The sequence below is a fragment of the Tasmannia lanceolata genome, unplaced genomic scaffold (genome assembly GCF_043159265.1).
Source record: "Tasmannia lanceolata isolate RefF3 unplaced genomic scaffold, GAP_Taslan_0.1 ptg000012l, whole genome shotgun sequence".
Lineage (NCBI taxonomy): Eukaryota > Viridiplantae > Streptophyta > Magnoliopsida > Canellales > Winteraceae > Tasmannia > Tasmannia lanceolata.
In genome coordinates, this window is record NW_027518689.1 from 17,420,215 (window position 1) to 17,445,241 (window position 25,027).

Genomic DNA, 25,027 nt, shown 5'->3' on the forward strand with positions numbered 1-25,027 from the left:
GAAGGCCGACTTCATCCGCGAGATCCAGTACCCGGACTGGCTCGCGAATGTGGTGATGGTGAAGAAGTCTAATGGGAAGTGGAGGACCTGCATAGATTTTACAGATCTGAATAAGGCCTGCCCGAAGGACAGCTACCCGCTCCCAAAGATCGATCAGCTCATCGACGCTACTGCAGGTCACGAGCTGCTAAGTTTCATGGACGCCTTCTCAGGATATAATCAGATCAGAATGCATGAGTCCGACATTCCGAAGACATCCTTTGTAACCGATCAGGGGACTTATTGCTATCGGGTTATGCCTTTTGGACTGAAGAACGCAGGGGCCACCTACCAGCGGCTCGTCAACAGGCTGTTCAAAGAGCAGATCAGCCGCAATATGGAAGTATATGTGGACGATATGCTGGTCAAGAGCAGAGCTGCCTGCAATCATGTTGCCGACCTCAAAGAAGCGTTTCAAGTCTTGAGGGAACACAACATGAAGCTCAATCCGACCAAGTGTACGTTCTGCATCGGAGCAGGCAAGTTTCTGGGCTTCATGGTAAGCCAGAGAGGGATAGAGGCGAATCCTAAGAAAATCAAGGCAGTGATGGAGCTGACTCCGCCCAGAACTATCAGAGAAGTACAGCGACTGACCGGGTTAGTGGCTGCCCTGGGGCGGTTCATCTCTAAGTCCGCGGAAAGATGTCTTCCGTTCTTCAACGCGGTCAAAGGTATAAAAACCACGCCCTGGACTTCGGAGTGTCAAGCGGCATTTGAAGAGCTGAAGCAGTACTTGTCCTCTCTGCCGTTGCTGTCCAAGCCAGAGCCAAGAGAAGAGCTGATTCTGTATCTCTCGGCGGGACCTTTGGCAGTTGCAGCGGTACTGATCAGAGAGGAGCACCACCACCAGCAAAAGCCGATCTACTATGTCAGTAAGGTCCTCCATGATGCAGAGACCAGATATCAGCGAGTCGAGAAGCTCGTATACGCCCTCGTTATGGCGGCCAGAAAGTTAAGGCCGTATTTGCAGGCGCATACGATCAAGGTCTTGACGGGACAGCCCCTCAGGTAGATCCTCCACCGGCCAGATAATTCAGGCAGACTTGTGAAGTGGGCCGTGGAGCTCAGCGAGTTTGACATCAAATATCTGCCCAGGCCAGCGATCAAAGCTCAGGTTCTTGCAGACTTCATAACTGAATGTACAATGCCAGATTCAGACCCCGGGTCGGAAGCAGCGCCTCCTTTAGAAGCAGAGCCGGTTCTATCCGAGCAGCAGATCGAAGCCGAAGCGGTTCCGCTTCCCGGGCTTGAGAGTGCAGCTCCACCAACCAGCCCGCTTCCGTGTTCTGAAGAGCCGCTCTGGGAGGTATATGTCGACGGATCTTCAAACAAAAATGGCAGCGGTGCCAGACTAGTTCTCACAGGACCAGAGGACTTTGTCCTGAATTATGCCCTGAGGTTTGGTTTCCGTGCGTCAAACAATGAGGCAGAGTACGAAGCGCTCATCGCCGGAATGAACCTCGCCATTCAGGCCCGCGCTCAGAGACTGAAGGCGTACTGCGATTCACAGTTAGTTGTATGCCAGATCCAAGGAGTATATGAGGCCCGTGAAGAGCGAATGATCAAGTATCTGCAGAGAGTGCGTAGCCTGGCCAGTAAGTTCGAAAGTTTTGAGGTCATCAGAGTCCCCCGGACTGAAAATGCAAAGGCTAATGTGCTCTCAAAGCTAGCGGCATCGGGCTACACCGCTCTCAGAGAAATTCGTATGGAGTTCCTAAAAACCTCCAGTATTGATGGCCAGCCCGTCGTAGTAATGCAGGTCGACGATGAGCCGTGCTGGATGGATGAGATCATCAGGTATGTGCGCAGCGGAGAGCTCCCCGGAGAGAAAAAAGAGGCCCGTAAAGTCGTACAGCGGGCATCAAGGTTTTCACTTGACGGCGAAGCTCTGTACAAGAGATCTTACACCCTCCCGTACTTGAAGTGTCTCCGGCCAACTGATGCCCTGTATGCCCTGCGAGAGACCCATGAGGGGATTTGTGGAGAGCATCTCGGAGGCAAGGCCCTCGCCATCAAAGTCCTTCTGAGAGGCCTGTACTGGCCTACACTGAGACAAGATGCTCTGAGCCTTGTGAAGAAGTGTGAGAAGTGTCAGAAATTCTCCCCAGCCGTTCACCAGCCTGCCGTGCCAATGGCCCCGATCATCAGCCCTCTCCCTTTTGCTATCTGGGGAATGGACATTTTAGGTCATTTTCCGCCGGCCTCCGGAGGCCGCGAGTTCGTCGTTGTCGCCATCGACTACTTTACTAAGTGGGTAGAAGCTGAACCTCTGGCCAAGATCACCGAGCAGAACGTCCAGAACTTTTTCTGGAAATCAGTGGTGTGCAGATTCGGGATACCCCGGGTCCTCATAACAGACAATGGCAAGCAGTTCGACTCAAGGAACTTCAGAAAGTTTTGTTCAGATCTGAAGATTGAGCAAAGGTTCACTTCCGTGGCACATCCTCAGACGAATGGACAGACCGAAGTGACGAACAGGACTCTGCTGCAGGGGATAAAGAAAAGACTGGATGATAAGGCCGGACGCTGGGCTGACGAGCTGTACCATGTGCTTTGGGCGTATCGGACCACCCCACGCACCGCAACGGGTGAGTCGCCTTTCAATCTCTCTTTCGGAACAGAGGCTGTGATCCCGGTTGCATCGGCATTCCTTCCCCAAGAATTGTTAACTTCAATGAACGGCTTAATGGGGACGGGCTCCGTGTCAACCTCGACTTGCTTGAGGAAGTCCGTGAGGAGTCACAGATCAGAGCTGCATCGTATAAGCAGAAGGTGTCTAGATACCATGATACGAAGATCCGACCAAGGGAATTTCGCACAGGCGACCTAGTTTTGAGGAAAGCGGCCGTCTCCCAGCCAAGAAGGGTGGGCAAACTCTCCCCGACTTGGGAAGGGCCGTACCGAGTCAAAGAGGTCATCCGTCCAGGAAGCTACCGGCTAGAGACACTTGACGAGCAGCTGCTGCCGCACGCCTAGAATTCCAGAAATCTCCGAATATACTATCAATAGTCTTTTCTCTTGCCTTTGAAGGCCTGTAAAGAATCTCTGTAATTAAACTTCAAAGAGAAATAAAGTGGAGTTGTCACTAAACTGTGTTCCTCACTTTTGAGTCCCTAATATATGCCAACTCCTCCAATAAAAGACTCTAAGTGTTTGCAGACTTAGCTCTCAGCCTAAGTGTTTGTAGACTTAGAGAACGGCAGTGGTGCACTCCGGCGCGTCCAATTTGCTGTGGAGATCAGTTCCAACCATGGACCCGGCCCTAGTGGAGAACCACCTAAAAGACCTGCCCGGCCTGGCCGTCCAGCGCCTTAGCCGGACAGGATATGGCGCAATCGCTAGATGCCAAAAGTGGAGAACCACCTACAAGACCTGTCCGGCGTGGCCGTCCAGCGCCTTAGCCGGACAGGATATGGCGCAATCGCTAAACGCCAAAAGACCTGCCCGGCCTGGCCGTCTAGCGCCTTAGCCGGACAGGATATGGCGCAATCGCTAGACGCCAAAAGTGGAGAACCACCTACAAGACCTGCCCGGCCTGGCCGTCCAGCACCTTAGCCGGACAGGATATGGCGCAACCGCTAGACGCCAAAATTGGAGAATCACCTACAAGACCTGCCCGGCCTGGCCGTCCAGCGCCTTAGCCGGACAGGATATGGCGCAATCGCTAAACGCCAAAAGACCTGCCCGGCCTGGCGGTCCAGAGCCTTAGCCGGACAGGATATGGCGCAATTGCTAGACGCCAAAAGACTCTAAGTGTTTGCAGACTTAGCTCTTAGCCTAAATGTTTGCAGACTTAGAGAACGGCAGTGGTGTACTCCGGCGCGTCCAATTTGGTGTGGAGATCAGTTCCAACCATGGACCCGCCCTAGTGGAAAACCACTTAAAAGACTCTAAGTGTTTGCAGACTTAGCTCTCAGCCTAAGTGTTTGCAGACTTAGAGAACGGCAGTGGTGCACTCCGGCGCGTCCAATTTGGTGTGGAGATCAGTTCCAACCATGGACCCGCCCTAGTGGAAAACCACTTCAAAGACTCTAAGTGTTTGCAGACTTAGAGGGCAGGAGTGGTTCACTCCGGCTCGTCCTAATCGGCTTATAGACCAGTTCGGCCAATGACATCCGGATAACCACTCCGGCTCGGCAGAAAGACAAGGAAGCAGTACAGAAGTCATAAGTACAAAAAAGCAAGGCAGCCGTACAGACAGTTGGACAAAATTGAATTTGTATTCATATTACAAAAGTGCTCTTTTCGCCGAGCTGGCTTACAAAGAATGAGCCTCATGGGCCATTATAAAAGTACACAACCAAAATTAAAGATAGGAGCAAGAGGGCTGCCACTCAGGCCTCCTCGCCGACCACCTCCTCGGTGACTGCCTCTGAAGTAGGGGCTGCAACCTGGCCGGCCTCAGTGGTTGGGGCGGTGACCTCTGAAGCCAGAACGACTTCCTGTTCCACCTCGATGGGTTGGGAGGAGTCCGGTTCGTCTTCCTCCTCGTCCTCCTCCTCCTCCGGAGGTGCATACGGGACGGCCAGTCCATCCAGGGAAATGTCGGGGAAAGTCTTCTTCACCTGATCGGAGCAGAAAAGGAACCCCGCCTTATAGGCCTGGAGGCCCAGGTTGAAGAACTCTGTGTCCTTCCTTTTCTCAGTTTCCTTCACGGCCTCCCCTACTGCCGTTTTCACGGCCGCCTTGATAGCCGCCTTCTCCCTCTGACCGGCTCTCTCTTGCGCATTTAGGAGATCCTGCACGGCCTGGTTTTTGACCCTCTGCAGCTCCTCCTTCAAGCTGTTGAATTCGGCCTCTTTGATCTGGACGGCTTCGGTAAGCCCGTCCTTGTCCTTTTGGAGCTGGCTCTTCTCGGACTCTATCTGTGTGAGCGTCTCAGAGAAGAGATAACGCTTCTTGGCCATGTCTCTTGAGTAGACCTGGAGTTGATAGAGGGCGGAGGTGATTGCCGCTTCGCAGGTCTCCGGCGCCTCTTTCTCGACGTCCCGCCGGTCGCGTGGGAGGACGCCCTGGTACATCAATTCCGTGGCCACCCGGCTATCCCCCAGGCCGGTGTCCGTTTTCTGCATTGCCCAGTTTGGGCGGAAGACGTTGTTGCCTCTTGCCGCCGTGGCGGCAGGGATGCCCAGGACCGGCCCGCTGTGTTGGGGCTCTGTCACCCCTGCAGATCCGGAGCTCTGTCCGGCGAAATTTGCCCGGCTCGACTTAACGGAGAGCTTATGCGTCGCCCGGCTGCTTTTAAGTGGCTCGGCCAGTGCGGCCATTGCCGGAGTTGACTCCGGTACCTTTCTGTAAGCCCAAGGGTCTACTCTCCTATCTTGTTTTGATGATTCTAAACATAATTGATTGTGTTTTTGAATACTAATCAATTTGCTTTGAAGTGTTGTGTTTAAGATAGGATTGATCATTGAAGAAACCAACACACAACATGGTCATGCTTGGAGATATCCCATACAAGAGTCAAAGGAGCTAAGTGAAGCTCACCTCATCTCTCAAGCAAAGCATACACAAGATGGAAGATCAATTGAAGACCAAGACTAAAGAGAAGTTGAAGATTGCATAGGTATCATTGTACATCCTTTCTCTTTAGATTTCCAAGTCAAGGCAAAGTGTTTTCAACTTGTTTTTCAAAGAACACTTAAGAACTTAAAATGCATTAGTGAATGGTTATGTGGTGGACCAACATGTTGGGACCCTCATAAACATTCCAAAATAACCATAGGAGTTGAGTTCCAAAAGCTAAAAATCAAATTTGCAATAAAAATCAAAAAGTGCGGATTTTTAGGCTTCTCGGAACTCCGAGAATTTTTCTCGGAGCTCCGAGCTCGGAACTCCGAGAGTTCCCTCGGAACTCCGAGAAAAGGTCCAGTAGCATCTGGACACTTTCTCGGAACTCCGAGACAATTTCTCGGAACTCCGAGAAATGGTCCAGTAGAAATTTTATTTCTTCTGGCCGTTGTCTCGGAACTCCGAGAATATTTCTCGGAACTCCGAGAATTCTCGGAACTCCGAGAATGGTTCTCGGAACTCCGAGAACCTCGCGACAGACTAAAAAATAGCCGTTGGGATTCAAATTAATTGTTGGTTTTTGATATGTCCACCCCCAAACGGTCATATTCTTTGGTGTGGTTATATATACAACATGTAGAGAAGTTTTTCACTCTCTCTTGATCTTTGAAAAACATCCTTAAGCATCAAAAACATTTGCAATCCATTTTAGCTTGAGTTTTTGTTTTTCATCCCAAACTTGCCTTTCACTTGTGAATCTTTTGAGTTTGGATATAGTAGTGCTTTCACTTGCAAATCACCATCTTTGAAGAGCAATCAAGGGTCTACAAAGAGCATCAAGCTTTCAAGAAGAAGCCAAGCTATTCTCTTTCAAATCTAGTGTAGGTGGCTAGGGCATTCCCTTTTTAATTCCCTAGAGAGCAACCGCTTAGAACTCGGCGGAGAAGGAGAGTCTTTGTAAAGGTGTAAGGGCATCCTTGTTTAATATCCCTTGGATTTGTAACCGCCTCGGAGCCGGGCATCGTGGAGGTCTCCTATAGTGGAATCCCTCAAGTGCGACCTTGAGTAGAGTGGAGTAGGCCGTTGGCCGAACCACTATATATCGGTGTGTCAATTTCTCACTCTTGCATTTCCATTATTGTTTTGGTTTGGCATTTCACTTTGTTCTTTCAATTATATTTGCACTTACCAAATATTTATTTAAGTGAAGAAAAATTCCAATTAGGATTTATAGATAATTTTCAAAAGGCCTAATATTGAGTTAAATTCAATTCACCCCCCCTCTTGATTATTTCACTTTCTTTTCTTGCCCTTGGGTTGGGGCTGCTCCTGCGTTGGGGACGCTTGGGAGGTCTGCTTGATCCTGTCCAGCATGGACATCTGCTTCACCATTTCTGAACGTGAGAACTAAACACAGTTAGAACTGTATAAAAAAAAGAAAGGAACAGTTCCAAAAATAAAAGCTGGCCTAAAGAGTCTACGTACGTGCCGGCGTCGCACGACTGATCCCGAGCGTTACCAGGACGGTCTCCTCGGAGAACTCCGAGCAGTTTATTTGACCACGCTTCAGCTCTTCTTTGATCAAAGCGAAGGTCATGTAGTCGTAACCCTTAAGGGCTGGCTTCTGACTAAGGTTCTGGGTGTCCGGCGTTCTCCATTCCAACGAGAACGGCCAGTGGGAGCCCGGCTCGGTGTCCCTAGCGTAGAAAAACCTGTTCTTCCATGTGTGAATGGAAGTAGGTATGCCAGTGATCATTTTCACTTCGGGCCGTTGGCTGATATAGATCCAGCCGCCCTCCTTGTGCCTCTTTAGGTGCGCGCACATCTTGAAGACGGGTATAGTGGGGTTCCTACGGAGATGAACTCCCAAAAAATAAAGGAAGCCGACCAGCGTCCTCCAAGAGTTCGGCACGACCTGTATAATCGCCAGCCCATAGTACCTCAGCACATCGACAAAAAATGGATGCAAGGAAAGCCTGAGCCCGGCCCGGAAGGCTTCTTTGTATAGGCAGAGATCTGCACTATCATTGCTGGCCTGGTCCCCTTCAACGGCCGCCCTCAAAGTGTACCGATCAGGGATACAGTATTTGTCCCTGACGGCCTGAAGTCTGCCCGGCTCCAGACGGTTCACCTCGCGCAGGGCCCCGATGTTGTACTGCGGATTGGCCTCCATCCGTGCCTCCGCTATCACCTCGACGGGAGTGCGCGGCAAGCGAGGAACTACCGCCTCGACATCTTCTTCGTCGCCACTGGTTTCTACCCGGTGCGGTCCGTCCCCACGGATCGGGATTGTGTCTAAGTCCACAATCACTTCCTCCCCGCTCTCCTCGTCTACAAATATTATCTCTTCGTCCTCAACACCGGCCTCCGTAGGAGAGGCCGGCATCGTCCTCTCCGATGCCCCGGACCCCGTACTACTGGTCGAACCGGACTCCTTTGAGCCAGAGTCCGACTCCGAACTAGTGCTAGACATTAAAAGGGAAGACAAGAAAAGCTAAAAGAAATTACCGAACTGAAGTGTTGAACGAAGATCTCTGGGCTCACTGATCCGAAGCGGGCAGAAATTTGACTAGCCGAGCAGCAGAGGAGGAGAGAAGAATGTGAAAAGTGAAAAATGAGGAGTAAAAACTCCGGTATATATAGGCTGGGAAGAGCGGGAAAAATCCCGCCCTTTTCCCACCAGCCGGAGTGTGCCACGTCATCTACCGCCTTAAATGCGCCGTTCACATTAAATTCGAGGCACAAGTTCCAAAGTGATTAGGCGACAAAAGACCTGCCCGGCCTGGCCGTCCATCGCCTTAGCCGGACAGGATATGGCGCAATCGCTAAACGCCAAAAGACCTGCCCGGCCTGGCCGTCCACATCTTAAGCCGGACAGGATATGGCGCAATCGCTAAACGCCAAAAGACCTGCCCGGCCTGGCCGTCCACATCCTAAGCCGGATAGGATATGGCGCAATCACTAGACGCCAAAAGACCTGCCCGGCCTGGCCGTCCACATCCTAAGCCGGACAGGATATGGTGCAATCACTAGACGCCAAAAGACCTGCCCGGCCTGGCCGTCCAGCGCCTTAGCCGGACAGGATATGGCGCAATCACTAGGCGACAAAAGACCTGCCCGGCCTGGCCGTTCAGCGCCTTAGCCGGACAGGATATGGCGCAATCGCTAAACGCCAAAAGACCTGCCCGGCCTGGCCGTCCAGCGCCTTAGCCGGACAGGATATGGCGCAATCACTAGGCGACAAAAGACCTGCCCGGCCTGGCCGTCCAGCGCCTTAGCCGGACAGGATATGGCGCAATCGCTAGACGCCAAAAGATCTGCCCGGCCTGGCCGTCCAGCGCCTTAGCCGGACAGGATATGGCGCAATCGCTAAACGCCAAACGACCTGCCCGGCCTGGCCGTCCAGTGCCTTAGCCGGACAGGATATGGCGCAATCACTAGACGCCAAACGACCTGTCCGGCCTGGCCGTCCAGCGTTTTAGCCGGACAGGATATGGCGCAATCACTAGGCGACAGAGGATCTGCCCGGCCTAGCTGGCCCCGCCCAGGAGATCTGCCCGGCCATGATGCCCAGGAGGTTTGGCCGGCCAGACTTCTGGTTCAAATTTTGACCGGACTGGATCGCCCAGAGGCTCCTGTCCGGCCGTGCTCCTACAGGCCAAGTTTCAAGGCCCGACCAGGCCGCCCAGAGGCTCCTGTCCGGCCGCGGTTTCTTCTGGCCCCGTCTGAGGCCGGCCTCAGCTGCCCAGAGGCCTTAAGGCCGACCAGATGCTGTTTTAACCCTCTTTTTGCTTCCCCTAGCCGCTGTCACGACTCGGAGAACCAGGGGGCAACTGATGGGGTCCAAAATCTGTAACCAATCGGCTGTTGACACGTGGCCCTCACAGGGACCACTGCAAAGCCAACACCTGTCCCTGCTAGGTATGACACCTGGACCAATCGGGGACTTCCACCTGCCCCTCCTAGGTATGAGATCTGGTCCATACAGGGGCTACCACCTGTCCTGGACAGGTGGCTCAGAACTACTATAAATAGCCTTCACTTGTGCTAAGGTGAGGGATCTGAGATAAAAACCCTAAGCTTTTTGCTCTGACATTGCTCTGCACTCCTGCTCATACTGACTTGAGTGTCGAAGCGCCCGTCCGGAGCACCACTCCGGGTTGGTCTTCTGACCCTTTGTATCCTTGTCTGTGCTTGTGCAGCGCAGGACTCCACTAGCCCTTCAGCTGTGGCTTGTCAGATCAGCCCTTCCGGCCCTACCATAACCTGTTACCAATTTTAGACCTAACAGTAAACATAATAGACTTTGGCCTTTATGTGGAATATATAACATGGACAGCCATAGGTGGGGCCAGCCATTTTATGCCTCATGTTTAGATGGGGTGGGACCACCATCTCAACCCAAACCATGGATAGGGTGGGCCCCACAATTTTACATCTCATTTGTTATGGGTGGGGCCACCATTTTACATCTCATGTTTTGACTGGTGGGCCCCCACCATCTCCATCCAAATCCATGCATAAGGTGTGTCCCATATTTTTGCACCTCATGTTTTAATGGGTTGGGGCCTACCATTTTACACCCTTGCATTACGTGTCGCCCACCATTTTAAACCTCGTGTTTTGATCTTTGGGGGGGGGGGGGGGGGTGTGCATCATTTTGCACCCATGGGTTTGATGGCGTGGGAGGAAACCACCATCTCCAACAAACCCATTCATCGGGACGAGGCCCACAATTTTCCACCTCATGTTTGATGTTGTGGGACCCACTATTTTACACCCATGAATAGCATGGTCGGACCAAGAGATTGTAATCATAAATACATCATAACTTCATTGAATCCAATTACATGATAGTCTTCAAAGATCCCATTCATGACAATGGAGGATCAACGCCCCTCTCAAGAAAAGTATTGAAAGGTTTGGGCTGCTTATATATATATATATATGCACTTAGGAAAGTAGGCCCCAATTTGCTCTTTGTGTGACAACAACCTTTACTTTTACTAGCTGGGTCATCTTATCCTCTTTTTTATATTGCCTTGACGATTCCTAGACCCACATAAGAAGGAGAACAAGCTAAACAAGGACAGATTTAGTTCTAGAAATTCATAAAAGAACACTCTCATGCTTCCATGATTTTCCCCTCCCATGACATCTCAAGGATATGACGTGAAAGCCACTTGTGCATGTCCTTGTCCTGGTTGCCTACCAGAATATGATAATTGATTGCCACATCATTGAAGAAATGAAGCCTTTGATGGACACTTGGATGGCCTAGATACCCACATAAAGATCTTGATCACTCTGAGTAGGACATTGATGGTTGTGATGCTAAGTGGAACCTTCGCTAGAGTAGTGGAAGAGTCTGGGGCTTTGTAAGGGATTCTCATCATGGAGATGAGACTGAGGGGGTGTTTGGATTTAATTGAAAAAATAATTTAAAAAAAAAAATTCCATGGAAAAGAAATTCTATGGTCTAGTACGTTTGCAATTTTGCATGAAAATAGGGAAAATTTTTGATTTGGGAAAAAATATTATACAAAAAAGGTATTTGCTAGAGTCCATCGCAGAAGGCATTTCGCGGATGGGCTGTTGCATGTGAGAGCAGTCACATCATGAATGAAGACAAAAACTGCTGAAAAGTGAGCCAGTGTGGCTGCTCTCAAATGCAACAGCCCATCCGCGAAATGCCTTCTGCGGTGTACGTTAACAAATACCTGCAAAAAAATAAGGTTATGTTCTTTAACCTTTCTCGGGAATGCAATTTTTTTTTGTTGCAGTGAAGCTGAGTCGCTCCACCAGATTCTCTTCTGCCCCGTTTCACTTGGTATAAATAACAGTAATGTGATGAGATAAAGAAAATGCCCTTAGTTTACCAAATGCGGGAGATTTTTTTTTCAATAGAAAATTTTTTCTTGGGAAAAAAATTTCCATAGATCCAAACGGCTCCACAGGTTATGGTGATGAATCCAATAAATAAAATCCTTAAAACATATAAACTAATACAGTACTTGATTGCTGAGACCCTAGATAATTGTGAATTAAGACCATGTTAGAGGAGCCTGACACAGTCTCCCACATCGGCCTAGGGTGCTAAGGTGAGTCAAGCAAGCCTGTGATCATAGAGAACTTAAAACAATAACTCACTTTATCCACATAGTAGGGAGGTGCACACAATCTCCCAAGAGCGTGCGTGGGCCGCCGCGGCGGGAGCGGCGGGGAGAATCAAGCTAGGTTAAGAAGCACATGTGGTCTACAAAATACTAAACCAATGCAACCTAAAGCTTTCCCAAGGTGGGAGACTCAAAAAAACAAGAACCCATACACTTCAAAGTTGGTCTAGAGGGACAAACTAAGAAGAGAGCCTACAAAACCCTAACCCTGACCGGGGCCAATTGCCCTAGTTGTCCCTAGACAAAATCCTAGATTGAGTCAAACCAACAACCCTAAGTTGTTCCAAAATTCGCTACATCCATGCCCATATATTTCTATTCTAGAGAGAAGCAAAGTAACACATTGTCCCACAAAAAGCAACACATGAGGGTTGCAAGATACACTAAAGTTGGGCCCAAGAACCCTAGAACTTCTAAACTTTCAAACCCCCAAATCCTTATATAGTAAAAAACAGAGAGAAAAAAAAAACTACATCTTCCAATGCTAAAGAATTTCCCTTTCCATGGAGAACCCACATACCCTAAGAACATTAAAAACCCAATGGACATTGAAAAAATTGCAGATATAGGTAAACACCATGCTTATTTTTATTTTGGAAATGATACCAGCAGAACCATGTCTTAATAATTGCACAAACTCAGCTTGTCCTTTTAATCAGCTTGTGAGAGTTTTTTAGGAACTGTAATGAACTTTTACAACTCCTTAAATAGTAAAAGACAAGATGCTGTAATGAACTTTGACAACTTTTATTAATAAATAATAAAAGACAAGATGGGTAAGTGCTATTATTAACAAATGGTTGCCCTTATATTATTTCCCTTATTTTTAAAGAAAGAAGAGAATCAATATCTCTCCTCCTCCTGTTTCATTACCTTTATCTTTTTCTCTTTAACTGCTTTTTCTCCTTAGACGACCAACTGGAGAACAAGGGGAAGGGTACATATGTCACAATACTTTGCTGACCGCGGGCAGGAGTTGTCCAGAGAGGAGGTCTGGGTCGGGCAGCTCCCCGGGCAGTTTTATTAGTGCCCAAAATCCCATTGCCCCCATGCTGGCCATCCTTGGATTTGGGGTTAAAAGCCTCGAGAGGCTGCTCCCTTACACTTTATTCTCTTCAAATTCGATACTTTGCTCGACTCACGACGAGGTTTAGAGGGACTCTCTCTCTCTCTGCATTTTGTGCTTCTATATCCAAAATCCCATCTTTTCTAATCTGTACATTGCTGTTTGGCTTCCTCTTCTTCTTTGATTTGAATTCCTGACCTTCTTTTCTTCATTCCTTTGTTTTTTTGATAAGACCCAGAAGTGAAAAGGAAACACCTTCAAACTTGTTGTTTTTTTATTAAATATTGTGTTTCTTCTCGACAAAACCCAGACAGTAAACAGAGGAGATTTGACTCCTTCCTTAGTTTCCTTTTGTTTCTAGACAAAACCCACAAAGCAGAGACTACTAATAAGAAAACCCATTTGTTCTATTCCATCTTTTCAACAATTTATTGACTTGGTCAACCAGGAAAACTGAAAAAGGGAAACAATTGCATTTCTAAGTGGGCTAAACTGTATGAAGAAATACTGAAACAATGAGAGATGGGAACTTGAAGAAAAGCAAGGTTTTGAGAATAATACTTTGTTCTCTCTTCAAATCTGTGTCTGCATTTGTCCATTTAATATTTCTAACTTATTATCTTTTTTGTGAGAATAGCTCTCTTGGTCCAAGAACCTGGTCCGAAAATGGTTCAACATTAAGAGCAAAGCTGAGGATTTTCACGCTGATGATGTCATTGGAGGAGGTGGGTTTCCTGTTTTTTTTCTGTGATTTGGGTTGTATTTTTTTTCCTAGAAATTTAGGATTCGGGGCTGAGAATCATAGCTTTTCATTAGGAAGAAAAAAAAAAGAGGGTATTTTCAACCAACAAGGTCTAGATTTGATGCATTTTGAAAATTTTCCCCAATTCTGTATATTGTCCTCGTTATTTTTTCCCTTGAATGGGTTTTCTAGAAGTTTTTTTTTTTTTATGGGTTTTTCAGTTTGGAAAAACTGGGTTTTCTAAAAATTTGTTTTTCATGGATTTTTTCTGCAACTTTCTTCTGTTTAACCTTATGCTGATTTTTCTCCTTCCTCATTTCAAATTTTATTTGTGACTTTATTTTATTTCTTTCACTATTAGACGTCATGGGCTTGCTGCATTTAACAGTAATCAACCACAGCTTTTTTAACTTTATAGTTTTTCTTTCAGGTGGTGATAGTGAATGGATGCCCAGCTTCTCTGAGAGGGAATCATGCACTGTCAAGAAAAGCAAAACAGGTTTTCTATTTCAGACTCTCACTATACCTTTGGACCACACCCAATAACTGTTTCCAAGACTAGTGAGTTCTCTCTTTGCCCCATATGTTTTTTCTCATCTTTTATTTTTCTTTTTTCCCAACTGGGTTTGCACAGAAAGATTGATCAAGAAGAACCAGGATCGAGCGAGGCGAGGAAAGATCTATCTCGATCCTTCTCATGTTACAGATGTGCAAGATTACAGGTTTCTCAAGAACATCAGATCTTACTAGTTCTTTGCTAATTTCTTAGTCTATTGAACTGCTATTATGGAGAGTTGGAAAGTTTTAACATATTTTGTTCTTGATATATAACTAGGATTTTTGTTGCAACATGGAATGTGGGTGGCAAATCCCCACCAAGTTATTTGAATCTTGAGGATTGGCTTCATACCTCACCTCCTGCAGATATTTATGTTTTGGGGTATTTTCTGTTAATCACAGTCTATTTTGGTTAAAAAAAAAACAGTACATATTTTTTTTCTTTTTGAATGGCATCATAGTCCATTTTGTTGTTCCTTCAGTTCTTTGTCTATACTTATAATTTGCTTTAGCTCAGGATCTCTCCAAAGTTAATTGAGTCGTGTTGATTACTATTCAACCAAAAAAAAATGAGTCTTGTTTATCCTCCCTTTTCAGGTTTCAGGAAATTGTCCCGCTTAACGCAGGCAATGTTTTAGGGGCAGAAGACAACGGACCAGCGAGAAAATGGCTGGCCCTTATCAGAAAGACTCTCAGCAATCTCCCTGGCACTAGCGGATATGGAGGTTACCATACGCCGTCTCCCATTCCAGACCCCATTGTAGAATTAGATGCAGATTTTGAGGGGTCATCAAGCCGGAAAACTTCATCTTTCTTCCACCGGAGATCTTTCCAGTCGAGTCGTAGTTTGAGGATGGACAATGATATATTGATGCCTCAACCAAGACTTGACCGCCGATTCAGTGTTTGTGACCGTGTTATCTACAGTCACAGACCGAGTGATTTTGATCCTAATTTTAGATGGGGTGGATCTTCTGATGATGAAAACGGGCCCGGGGATTCGCCTAGTACTGCTTACTTCTCTCCCATGTCATATGCTGTTTCGGCATCCATGGAGGATAGAGATAGATCATCGGGCCACTCAAGATATTGTTTAGTTGCAAGTAAGCAGATGGTTGGAATATTTCTCACCGTGTGGGTGAGGAGCGATATAAGAGATGATGTCAAGAACATGAAAGTTTCATGCGTTGGAAGGGGACTGATGGGGTATCTTGGAAACAAGGTACATTTGTGTATTTGAATGATTGCTTACCTAGAATGTATACGGGTTTTGTTTTGCATTGTCTGGCCGACCCGGGTTAATCAGATTTTTTTTTTCGAGCCCTTTAGTGGTATACTATTACTAATTGGTAAAATTTATTGAACTTATGTAATTTACAATCGTCTGGACAATTTTTGAATCTTCTATCAGACTTCTTATAGCCACAATTTGGATTTTTAGGAGTAGTTTTAGCTGTGGTTTATATGTTGTTTCTTGAAAACCTCATAAACTAATCATCGCCAAATTTAAACTTGGGTTCTCCAGGGCTCGATTTCGATCAGCATGTCTTTGCACCAAACAAGCTTTTGCTTCATATGTAGTCATTTGACCTCAGGGCAGAAGGAAGGTGACGAGTTAAGAAGGAACTCAGATGTGATGGAGATCCTTAGGAAGACAAGATTCCCACGTGTACATCGTCTAGGAGATGAGAGTTCACCAGAAACAATTCTTGAGCATGAGTAAGATTTAGTCTATTGATCTGTCAATTTAAGTTTTCTTAAAATTTTACTTTTCGAAAAATTTCTTCACATTCAATCAATATTTTTGCATTTACTTTCCATTCTATTCTTTGATTAGCCTATCATGCGTAGCTGGATTGACACTAGAAATACATGATATTTGTTTTTGTATTAATCATTCTGACTCTGATCATTTAACGGGTGTTCCTCTTATTCTAGTCGAATCATATGGCTTGGGGATTTGAATTACCGCATTTCTCTTTCATATCGCTCTGCAAAGGCACTTGTTGAAATGCATAACTGGAGAGGATTGCTGGAAAATGATCAGGTACAATACCCACCATTTTTTAGTATTTACTTTATAAGTATTTCCTCTGTGTGCTATCAATTTGTATGAAGATCCTTTGACTTGTGAAGGTTGATGAGACTCTATATTATATATGAGCTCATATCTGATTTTACACATTTTGAGAGGCGTGAATGAGATGACTGATTCTTTGAGTTGTGAAGGTGTAACAGAGATGCTTTGTTTCTGGGCCTATCTCTACCCCTCATGAAATTCAGTTTTTCCTTTTAATAAAGTTTTTCTGTCTCTCCAGAGAAAAAATAATTTTTTTGAAGAGCCTATGTTTTTATTGGGGATTCTTGTGGTTTAAAGAATGCTAAATTTCCTACGGTTTATCATTTATCTTCTGCAGAAACTTGTACATCTGAACCTTTGGTGACTTTTTTTGGCAGCTTCGGATAGAGCAGAGGCGTGGTCGTGTTTTTGATGGATGGAATGAAGGAAGGATATATTTCCCACCCACCTACAAATATTCAAACAATTCAGATCGGTATGCGGGAGATGATCTGCATCCAAAAGAGAAGCGACGGACCCCAGCATGGTAAAAAAACTGCATATAGTACATTGACAAATTCCTTAGAATAAAACAAAAAAAAATGGAAATTGAGCAACATAATCCTTCTTTCATTTTTCCTGCTTGGTGCGAGAATTTGATAGTCATTTCATTTATGAAGGTGTGACCGGATTTTGTGGTATGGAAGAGGCTTAAATCAATTATCATATGTTCGTGGAGAGTCCAGGTTCTCAGATCATAGACCAGTTTATAGCATATTTACAGCAGAGGTTGAATCAATCAACCGTAGTCGAATAAAGAAAAGCATGAGTTCTAGCTCCAGAATTGAGGTTGAAGAGCTTTTGCCACACTCACATGGATACACTCAACTTAGTTTCTTTTAAAGGGTTGAAACCGCTGATGATCCAAATTCAGGTGTACACTCTTTTCTATTTCAAGGTGTTTCTCTATTTCAACTAAGAAAAAGAAATGCTCACTGTCACGCCCCGACCCTACAGTGTAAATATTGTCTGGTAATAGGTTTTCCCACCCTTCCCGATTTTGTTTCCCAGCAGCACTAACCGTGCCCGACCCACTCTGTGGGGCCCGCCTCTTGAAGATGCTGAAAACGCGTCTACGAAGGGAGAGGGAGAATCCACAAATATAGCCCAACGACTATTCCTCCTTTTCCGATGTGGGATGTCACACTTACCGTTCGGCAGCCGTGTTCATTTTTCATTTAAAGTTATTCATTTGTGGACCTACAGGAAGGCATGGATTTATCAATGGCAGGAACAAACGATGCTTTCAGGCTTGGGCAACTGCTTTATTTTCTCATCTGGTAAACAGTGTTCCTCATTTCTCTCTCTATTTTTTCTAATTCTATTAGATCTACTTCTGTTTTTCTATTTGTGAACCGTTAAATCCAGCTGCAAAAATTTAATATGTTTTTGGATTCCAAAGCAACTGTAAGGTTAATCATCCAGTGTATTTATATTTTAGTTCGATTGAACGGGTAATCATAGAATCTATCAGAAATTAAAAGATGCGGGTAATTGAATGTGCAGAATGCATGTCTCAAATGGAAATGGATTTGCATTTTAATCTGTTGACTCATCTTAAAATAATTCGTCATATTATCAAAAAATGTTGCACTTGATTACATTCATTTACGCTTATGTTTGATTTTATTGTTCTTCTCATTCTCATATGCGATTTCACTCATGGATTTCAGGTGGAGATCATTTTGGTAAAATTCTCTGCCTTGAGAGGTTAACCAAAGGTTGGTCTCTTTCTTTTCCAGTTCTTGATTCACTACTTACCAAAAATCTCATCTTCTTTATCTTGATCATGGTTTAATTTTCATTGCACATCTACCAGATTTTAACAGGAGTTTACTGTACATTTGTTTGCTAATCATCACAATCCAGTCTGTACATGTAAATACCAATGATTTTGCCGCGATTTATCAATTGGGTGACCTAAATCGATTACCACATGGAAAATTTCACATTCTGGGAGCATCCGGCCTAGCAATGCACCCCTGCATTAGGTAATGAAAATTAGTTGATTACAAACTGCTAAATCTAATATTTTGTTAGTATCACTACTATTTAGGGGTACAATTGCGGTTGGGTTGGGTTGGGTTGTGCTTTTGCTGAAAAGATGAATTGTGGGTTAATGATATATTCGTCCGCTTTTCTTCCCCGGGCTAACCCCCTCTAGTGTATTTTATCACTAATCTTTTTACACTAAAGGGGGTGACTTGGGGAAGAAATGGGGGAGAATATATCATTTACCTATTATTGTTATTATTTGAGGAATGCTATACTGAAGACGGTCCTTGCAAAAATCAGCCACAAGGGCACCTACCGTGGATCCACATCCAATATGCATTTATTATTTATTTACTTTTACATTTTCCAGTGCCATTATAAATGCATATTGGTGACTTCACCCTTCAGTTTGGCATTCCTCTTATTATTTATTACTTGTCATGGGTTAACCACACCATTTCTCTTTTTATCAATTTACAAATTCGCTTCTACACCCAATTAACTGAAAAGAAATTCATGAATATGCAGGAGGAACTGTCACAACATGAGACCGCCGTGTGGGTGTCACAGTAATTCAGTCAATTCATGATATTTTTTTCTTGAGATTATTCTTTTGAACAATTTGTATGGATTTATTTCAGATTGAGATGGTGATAGGTAAATATAACAATAATCATGTGTATTCATTTTTTGTTTCAAAGGGAGAGTTAAAGTGGGGATGGATGGCTACTCATTGCTAACTGATAAAGAAATGTAGTTATTATTTGTCCTCATGAAAAGGATGGGTTGTTGATTATTTTCAGAGACAATTTTTTCCAACGAAATGTAGTTATTATTTGGCCTTTCATGAAAAAGGATAGTGTTGTGGATTATTTTTAGTTTGTTTTCTTCCCTTGCAAAATAGAAGAATGCACAGGACAGATTTAGTAGGGTCACTTGGGAGACAATGAACACTTTGGAAAAGAGGAAAGTACATAAGCTTATTTGTTTTTTGACTTTACTTTGTACTGCTATTTAAATCAAACTTAAGAGTTGGACTAGTCATTATTCAAATGTCAAGAGATGATCGGCCCCATCAGTTCACATTGGTGTGACATGGCCAACTTGGGTAGTGTCTTCTTGATTTTGAATCCATGGACTTTTTGATGGCTAGGATTGTCTTGATGGTCCAAGTATATCCACCCACCTTATTCTGATAATGAAACTCCTCAATTTATTAAACACGTTTCCATTGGTGGCTACGGCCTTTCGAGAATTGTAACTGCTTTGACAGCTACTAAAACTGGTGCAGCTACTAGAAAGCAAGGGAGTTGGTATCAAAAGTGCTTGGATGATCTGTAATTTTTCAAATATGCACCATATTTAAAGGATTGAAGCTACAGAATATAAGAAACTCAATGTTAACAAATGAATTAGAAGGGATTGGGCCTCTAGATCAACGTTTTGTTCTTCAACCTACTTTACGGACCAAAATAAAAACAAATGAACTAATAAATCCCTGACAATGTGTGTTTTGTTGTGAAAACTGTAATGAAATTGTGTGATAAGCAATGGGTCCCATTTGATTGACCGCGATCACGTACTCTCGCACGGGCAAATTTCATGATCATCACAATATGTAATAATGTGAGTTAAAAAAAATTCCCCATGAAATTTAAAAATTCTTGTAAAAAATCCAAATTTTTTATCCTCCATTTAAACTTGTCATTCTCCACATTTTAGGGCCGTTGAAATAGTTGGAATAGAATTGCTTGGAGCGACTCCGCTTTGCTTTAGGAATTCAGCGGGCTTTGCTTCAAGAATTCATGTTGACTTGGGTGTCTTGAATTAAACCCGGTTGGGTCTGAAATATTGTGTGTGACCCGGACAAGGCCTGGAATATTGTGTGCAACCTGGATAAATCCTTGTATGGCACAAAGTAGTCGCCTAGACAGTGGTACAAATGATTTGACACTTTCATGCTCAGTAACGGTTACACCAGAAGTGAGCATTACAGTTGTGTATATTTGAGGAGGCTCTCAGATGGGACGTTTATATACTTGTTTTGTATGTTGATGACATGCTCATTGCTGCTAGAGATATGTCAGAAATCAACAAGTTGAAAATCAAGCTTAGTACTGAGTTTGAGATGAAAGACTTGGGTGTGGCAAAGAAGATTTTGGGGATGGAAATCTGGAGGGATAGAAAAGCAGGCAAGCTGTATACAGAAGAAACACATTGAAAAAATGATGGAGCGTTTTGCTATGCAAAAGTGTAAGCCTGCGGATATGCCTCTTGCTGCCCATTCTAGACTTTCATCAGCTTTCTCACCACAGACTGAGGATGAGGTGGAGCACATGTCGCGTATTCCAGAAGCTAGTGCAGTTGGTAGTATCATGTATGCTATGGTTTGCATTTGCCCAGACATTTCACAAGCAGTTAGTGTTATTCGTAGGTTCATGGGGAACATGGGAAAAGAGCATTGGCAGGCAGTGAAGCGGATACTTTGGTACTTATGTGGCACTTCAGATGATATTTTGGTGTTTGACAGGAGTAGTAGTATTGGTAGAAATGTTTGTGGATATTCGGATTCAGATTATGCTTGTGATCTTGATCAAAGGAGGTATTTGACAGGGTATGTGTTTACTCTTTATGGTAGTCGTGATATGCGTTGTCTACCACAGAGGCTGAGTACATGGCAATGACAGAGGTAGTAAAAGAAGCCATTTGGATGAGAGGACTACTTGGTAACCTAGATTGCCACAAGAGTCTACAGTTGTATATTGTGACAGCCGTAGTGCTATTCATTTGACTAGAGATAAGATGCACCATGAGAGGACGAAGCATATAGATGTCGGGTATCACTTTGTTTGAAAAGATGTGTCTGAAGGAGATATTATTGTGAAGAAGATTGGTACTGCAAAGAATCCAGCAGATATCATGACCACGCCTATTCCTGTGGCTAAGTCCAAGCACTACTTGGACTTGGTTAGTGTTAGGAGCTTGTGAATGCCCCGAGGGGGCTGTTGCATAGGTGATTGAAGAGAGAGAATTGAATCCAAGGTGGAGATTTGTTTAGTTGGGTGTCTTGACTTAAACCCAATTGGGTCCAAAATATTATGTGCGAACAGCTTGGGTTGGCCCATTTTATGTATTTTTCGGCCCGATAAGAACAAGTTATGGCCCGCTTTTAGGGCTTATTTTGTATTATTGTCTTGCAAGAGGGTTTGAGAGCTCACAAAAAGGGAAAAGGGTGTTCTAGGGTTTCTTGTGGGTTTTTGGTGAAAGACATTGATCTTCTCTTGTAATCTGCTATTTATATAGTGGATTTTCTCGTTGCATCTACCGTGGACGTAGGCTTTGCCGAATCATGTAAATCTTTGCGCGTTTGCTTGATTTTGCTCTTTCATTTTATTTTGCCATTGAAATCACAGATCGTCGAAACGATGGGTTTTTTTTCATAACAAATTAGTATAAGAGCTTTGGCTATTCCTCTTTTGCCTGGGCTATGTTCGATTAATCTCTGGTTTTGCGATTTGGTTTTCTATCATGGTGGATGGTGCGAAGTTTGATGTCGAGAAGTTTGATGAGAAGGGAAGCTTAAGTATCTGGAGGATGAAGATGCGTGCCCTATTAGTAACTCAAGGGCCATTAAAGACGCTAAAGGGTAAAAAGGCATTGTCGGAGAAATTATCCGATGAGGAGAAAGATGATTTGATGGAGAAGGTTTTTGGGTATATTTGGGTATATCCATCTAGATGAGGTCTTGCGAGAAGTTGCATAAGAGACCGAGGCTGTTGGATTGTGGAAAAAGCTGGAGACTTTGTGTATGCGCAAGTCCCTCACCAATCAGCTTTATCTGAAATAGAAACTCTAAGCATTGCGTATGAGGGAAGGTACGCCTATTTTCGAACATCTTGATGAGTTTAATAAAATCATTATAGACCTGAAGAATATTGATGTTAAAATTGAAGATGAGGATCAAGCTCTTATTTTACTGTGTTCTTTACCCCCTCATATGAGCTTCATGTTCATACATTATTGTATGGAAATTATACGATTTAAGATGAGGACATTGACTGATGTTAGACATGCTCCAGACTTAAAGAAAAACCTTACTTCTTTGGGCACATTAGACTCCAGTGGGTACAGGTTCTGAGCTGAAGGTGGAGTTTTGAAAGTTTCTAAAGGTGCCTTGATTGTGATGAAGGGAAAACTGCTACATGGTCTCTATCATCTTCAGAGAAGCGCAGTCACAGGTGCGGCTTCAGTAACATCAAGAGAGAATACAAACAGAGATACAACTTAGTTGTGGCACATGCATTTGGGTCACATGAGTGAGAGGGGTATGACAGTGTTGAGCAAACAGGGTTTGCTGTGTGGGCAGAGTACTGAGAAGTTGGACTTTTGTGAGCATTGTGTGTTTGGAAAACAGTGTAGGGTGAAGTTCAGTAAAGCTGTTCATAAAACCAAAGGTATAGTGGATTACATTCATTCAGATCTTTGGGGTCCTTATGTGCACTCAAAGGGTGGTTATCAGTATCTTCTCACATTTATTGATGATTTTTCTAGGAAGGTCTATGTGTATTTTCTGAAACACGGGAATGATATATTTGTCACATTTCAAACAGTGGAAAGCTTTGATTGAGAAGTAAACAGGCAAGAAGATAAAGAAGTTCAAAACTGATAATGGCCTATAGTTTTTTTAGGGTGACTTTAATGAGTTCTGTAAGAACGAAGACATTGTGAGGCATCGTACAATTGTGAAAATAGCTCAGCAGAATGGAGTTTCAGAATGAATGGATAGTGCACTCACGGAAAGGGCTCGTTGCATGCTATCTAATGCTGGGATGTCTAAGGATTTTGGGCTGAAGCAGTTAACACAGTTTGCTACTTGGTGAATAGGTCTCCTTCTACTGCTATTGACTATAAAAACTCCACAAAAGGTATGGTCTGGCACTCTTGCAGATTACTCTAGTTTAAAAATATTTGGTTGTACTGCATATGCTCATGTTAATGATGGTAAGCTTGAACCTAGGGCAAAGAAATATTTATTTCTTGGTTATGGATATAGGGTGAAGGAATACATATTATGATGTATTGATTCCTCTAAATTCATATATAGTAGAGATGTTAAATTTGATGAGTCTTCTATGTTGAAGCTGAGAAAGGAAGTTGTTAGTGCAGAAAAAGACCAAGACGTTAGGAATCAGGTGGAGCAGGTGGAGCAGGCGGAGTTTGAGGTTGAACCTTCACAGTTAGTATCACAAGAAATTGTTAGAGTAGGTGCCCTAAAACCCATTGTATTTCTCATGTTCATAAATAAAAGTTTCTTTTTCATGACATTTACGGGTACTAAAAGCTAAATATGTTTGATATGTTACTTGTTATTGACATGTATTTGTCCTTAGGAAGCAAAGTAGGGAACTCATGCTCATGTATTCACAGATCCTAGGGAGCAGGGAGAAATGGGATCCCAGTTCTTTGCAGACCTTAGTAGTTCCTAGTTGGGATTGAGGTTGGTGTGGGACCCGATCTCAAAGTGGGCGGCGGGATGAGACCCTGCGGCCTCTCGATCTCCACACGAGTTTGAGAGCTCCGTAGTGGCTCTCTCGAATAGTGCCCTCACAGCATGAGTCTATAGCGTATGTGTAGACACCCCCATTTTGCTACGCTTTAAAAAGTAAAAGATTCGGTAGTATCATCGAGTTTTGAATCCGTATTCAGCATTAGATTAGGCATCCTTGCATTTTAGGGTAGATTTCATTTCATTATGAGAGTTTTGAAGTTGATTCGCAATCCTGAAGGTCTCTAGGGGGTTCCTTTGGCCTCTGAAAGATGAAAGTTCAAGTTTTCAAGCAAATGAAAAAACCTGCTATTTTTAGAAATTTCAGGGTTTCCCTCATTTTTGCCTATTTTGCACTGCTGGGGTATTTTGGTCATTTCCGATGTGTCTCGTTTGACCCCCGAGTTATATTTGAGAAATCTTGAGTGATTTTACAAATTTTTGAAAAAGCTGCTATTTTTAGAAACTCATGGGGCTCCCACATTTTCATCATCTTATGGATATTTCAATCATTTCTCATATGTCCAAACCATCTCGAGGGTACGGCTGATGGATTATGAGTAATTTCGTAAGTTTTGGGAAACCTGCTAAATTTAGATTTCTCAAGATTTTCTCTTAGTCTTGCACTTCGGGGGTATTTTAGACATTTCCAAACATATCATATTTGGTCCCTAAGTTGTGTCTAAGAAATCTTGAGTCCGTTCATAAATTTTCGAAAATCTGCTATTTTTAGAATTTCTCAGGGTTTTCCCTAGTCTTGCCAAATTCTAGCACCTCAGGGTAATTTGGTCTTTTCCTGTGTATTTCTTTTGATCCCCGAAATATGTCTGAGAGATTATGAATGATTTCCTGAATTTTGGAAAACCTGCTAAATTTAGAATTTCTCAGGAGTTTCGCTTAAATTGGAAATTCTAAGTGTTGAGGGCATTTTGTGTATTTTCAGGGGATACCAAATGATCCTGTTTGATATTGCTCATCAAAAGGACCCAACTTTAAAAGTTTCTATTTTTGAAGTTTGATCACAAAGACTTTCCATTTTTAACATTTCCCTTTAGGGGTGAACCAATTTAAGGTTATTTTGGTCACATTTGGATGTGTAATTGTCAAATAGGGGCATTTTGGTCCGAAAAATTATTTTCCCAAAAATGATGGTTCGATCATGTGTGAGGGATGCACCATAAATGTCAAATGGGTTGGGTCCATATATAGAATGTTGAATTTAGAAAGATTTTATTGAATTTTACGGAAAAACCCGAAACCCGTGTGAAATGACCCA

General features: G+C 44.0%; 2 protein-coding genes across 4 annotated transcripts; both read left to right on the forward strand.

The window, feature by feature from the left end:
- The first annotated feature begins 475 nt into the window (after positions 1–475).
- LOC143888586 (uncharacterized) lies at positions 476–2,869 on the forward strand. The gene is made up of 5 exons (XM_077393030.1): positions 476–825; positions 933–1,047; positions 1,154–1,345; positions 1,565–2,164; positions 2,531–2,869. Exons 1-5 carry the CDS (start codon positions 476–478, stop codon positions 2,867–2,869), a joined length of 1,596 nt encoding a protein of 531 aa, XP_077249145.1.
- Positions 2,870–12,769: 9,900 nt separating this feature from the next.
- Positions 12,770–19,060, forward strand: LOC143887095 (type IV inositol polyphosphate 5-phosphatase 7-like). 3 transcript variants are annotated; one of them, XR_013254028.1, is made up of 14 exons: positions 12,771–13,337; positions 13,430–13,517; positions 13,965–14,033; positions 14,169–14,256; positions 14,370–14,474; positions 14,690–15,314; positions 15,618–15,811; positions 16,031–16,139; positions 16,550–16,698; positions 16,832–17,085; positions 17,418–17,491; positions 17,885–17,932; positions 18,031–18,202; positions 18,735–19,060. XR_013254028.1 is itself a non-coding variant. In XM_077391208.1 (11 exons), exons 1-10 carry the CDS (start codon positions 13,308–13,310, stop codon positions 17,052–17,054), a joined length of 1,680 nt encoding a protein of 559 aa, XP_077247323.1. In that variant the 5' UTR covers positions 12,770–13,307; the 3' UTR covers positions 17,055–17,085; positions 17,223–17,407. The 3 variants fall into 3 exon arrangements, 1 of the variants encoding a protein (XP_077247323.1); XR_013254029.1 differs by lacking the exon at positions 18,031–18,202; XM_077391208.1 differs by lacking the exons at positions 17,418–17,491; positions 17,885–17,932; positions 18,031–18,202; positions 18,735–19,060 and adding an exon at positions 17,223–17,407 and having other exon boundaries at positions 12,770–13,337.
- Positions 19,061–25,027: the final 5,967 nt, after the last annotated feature.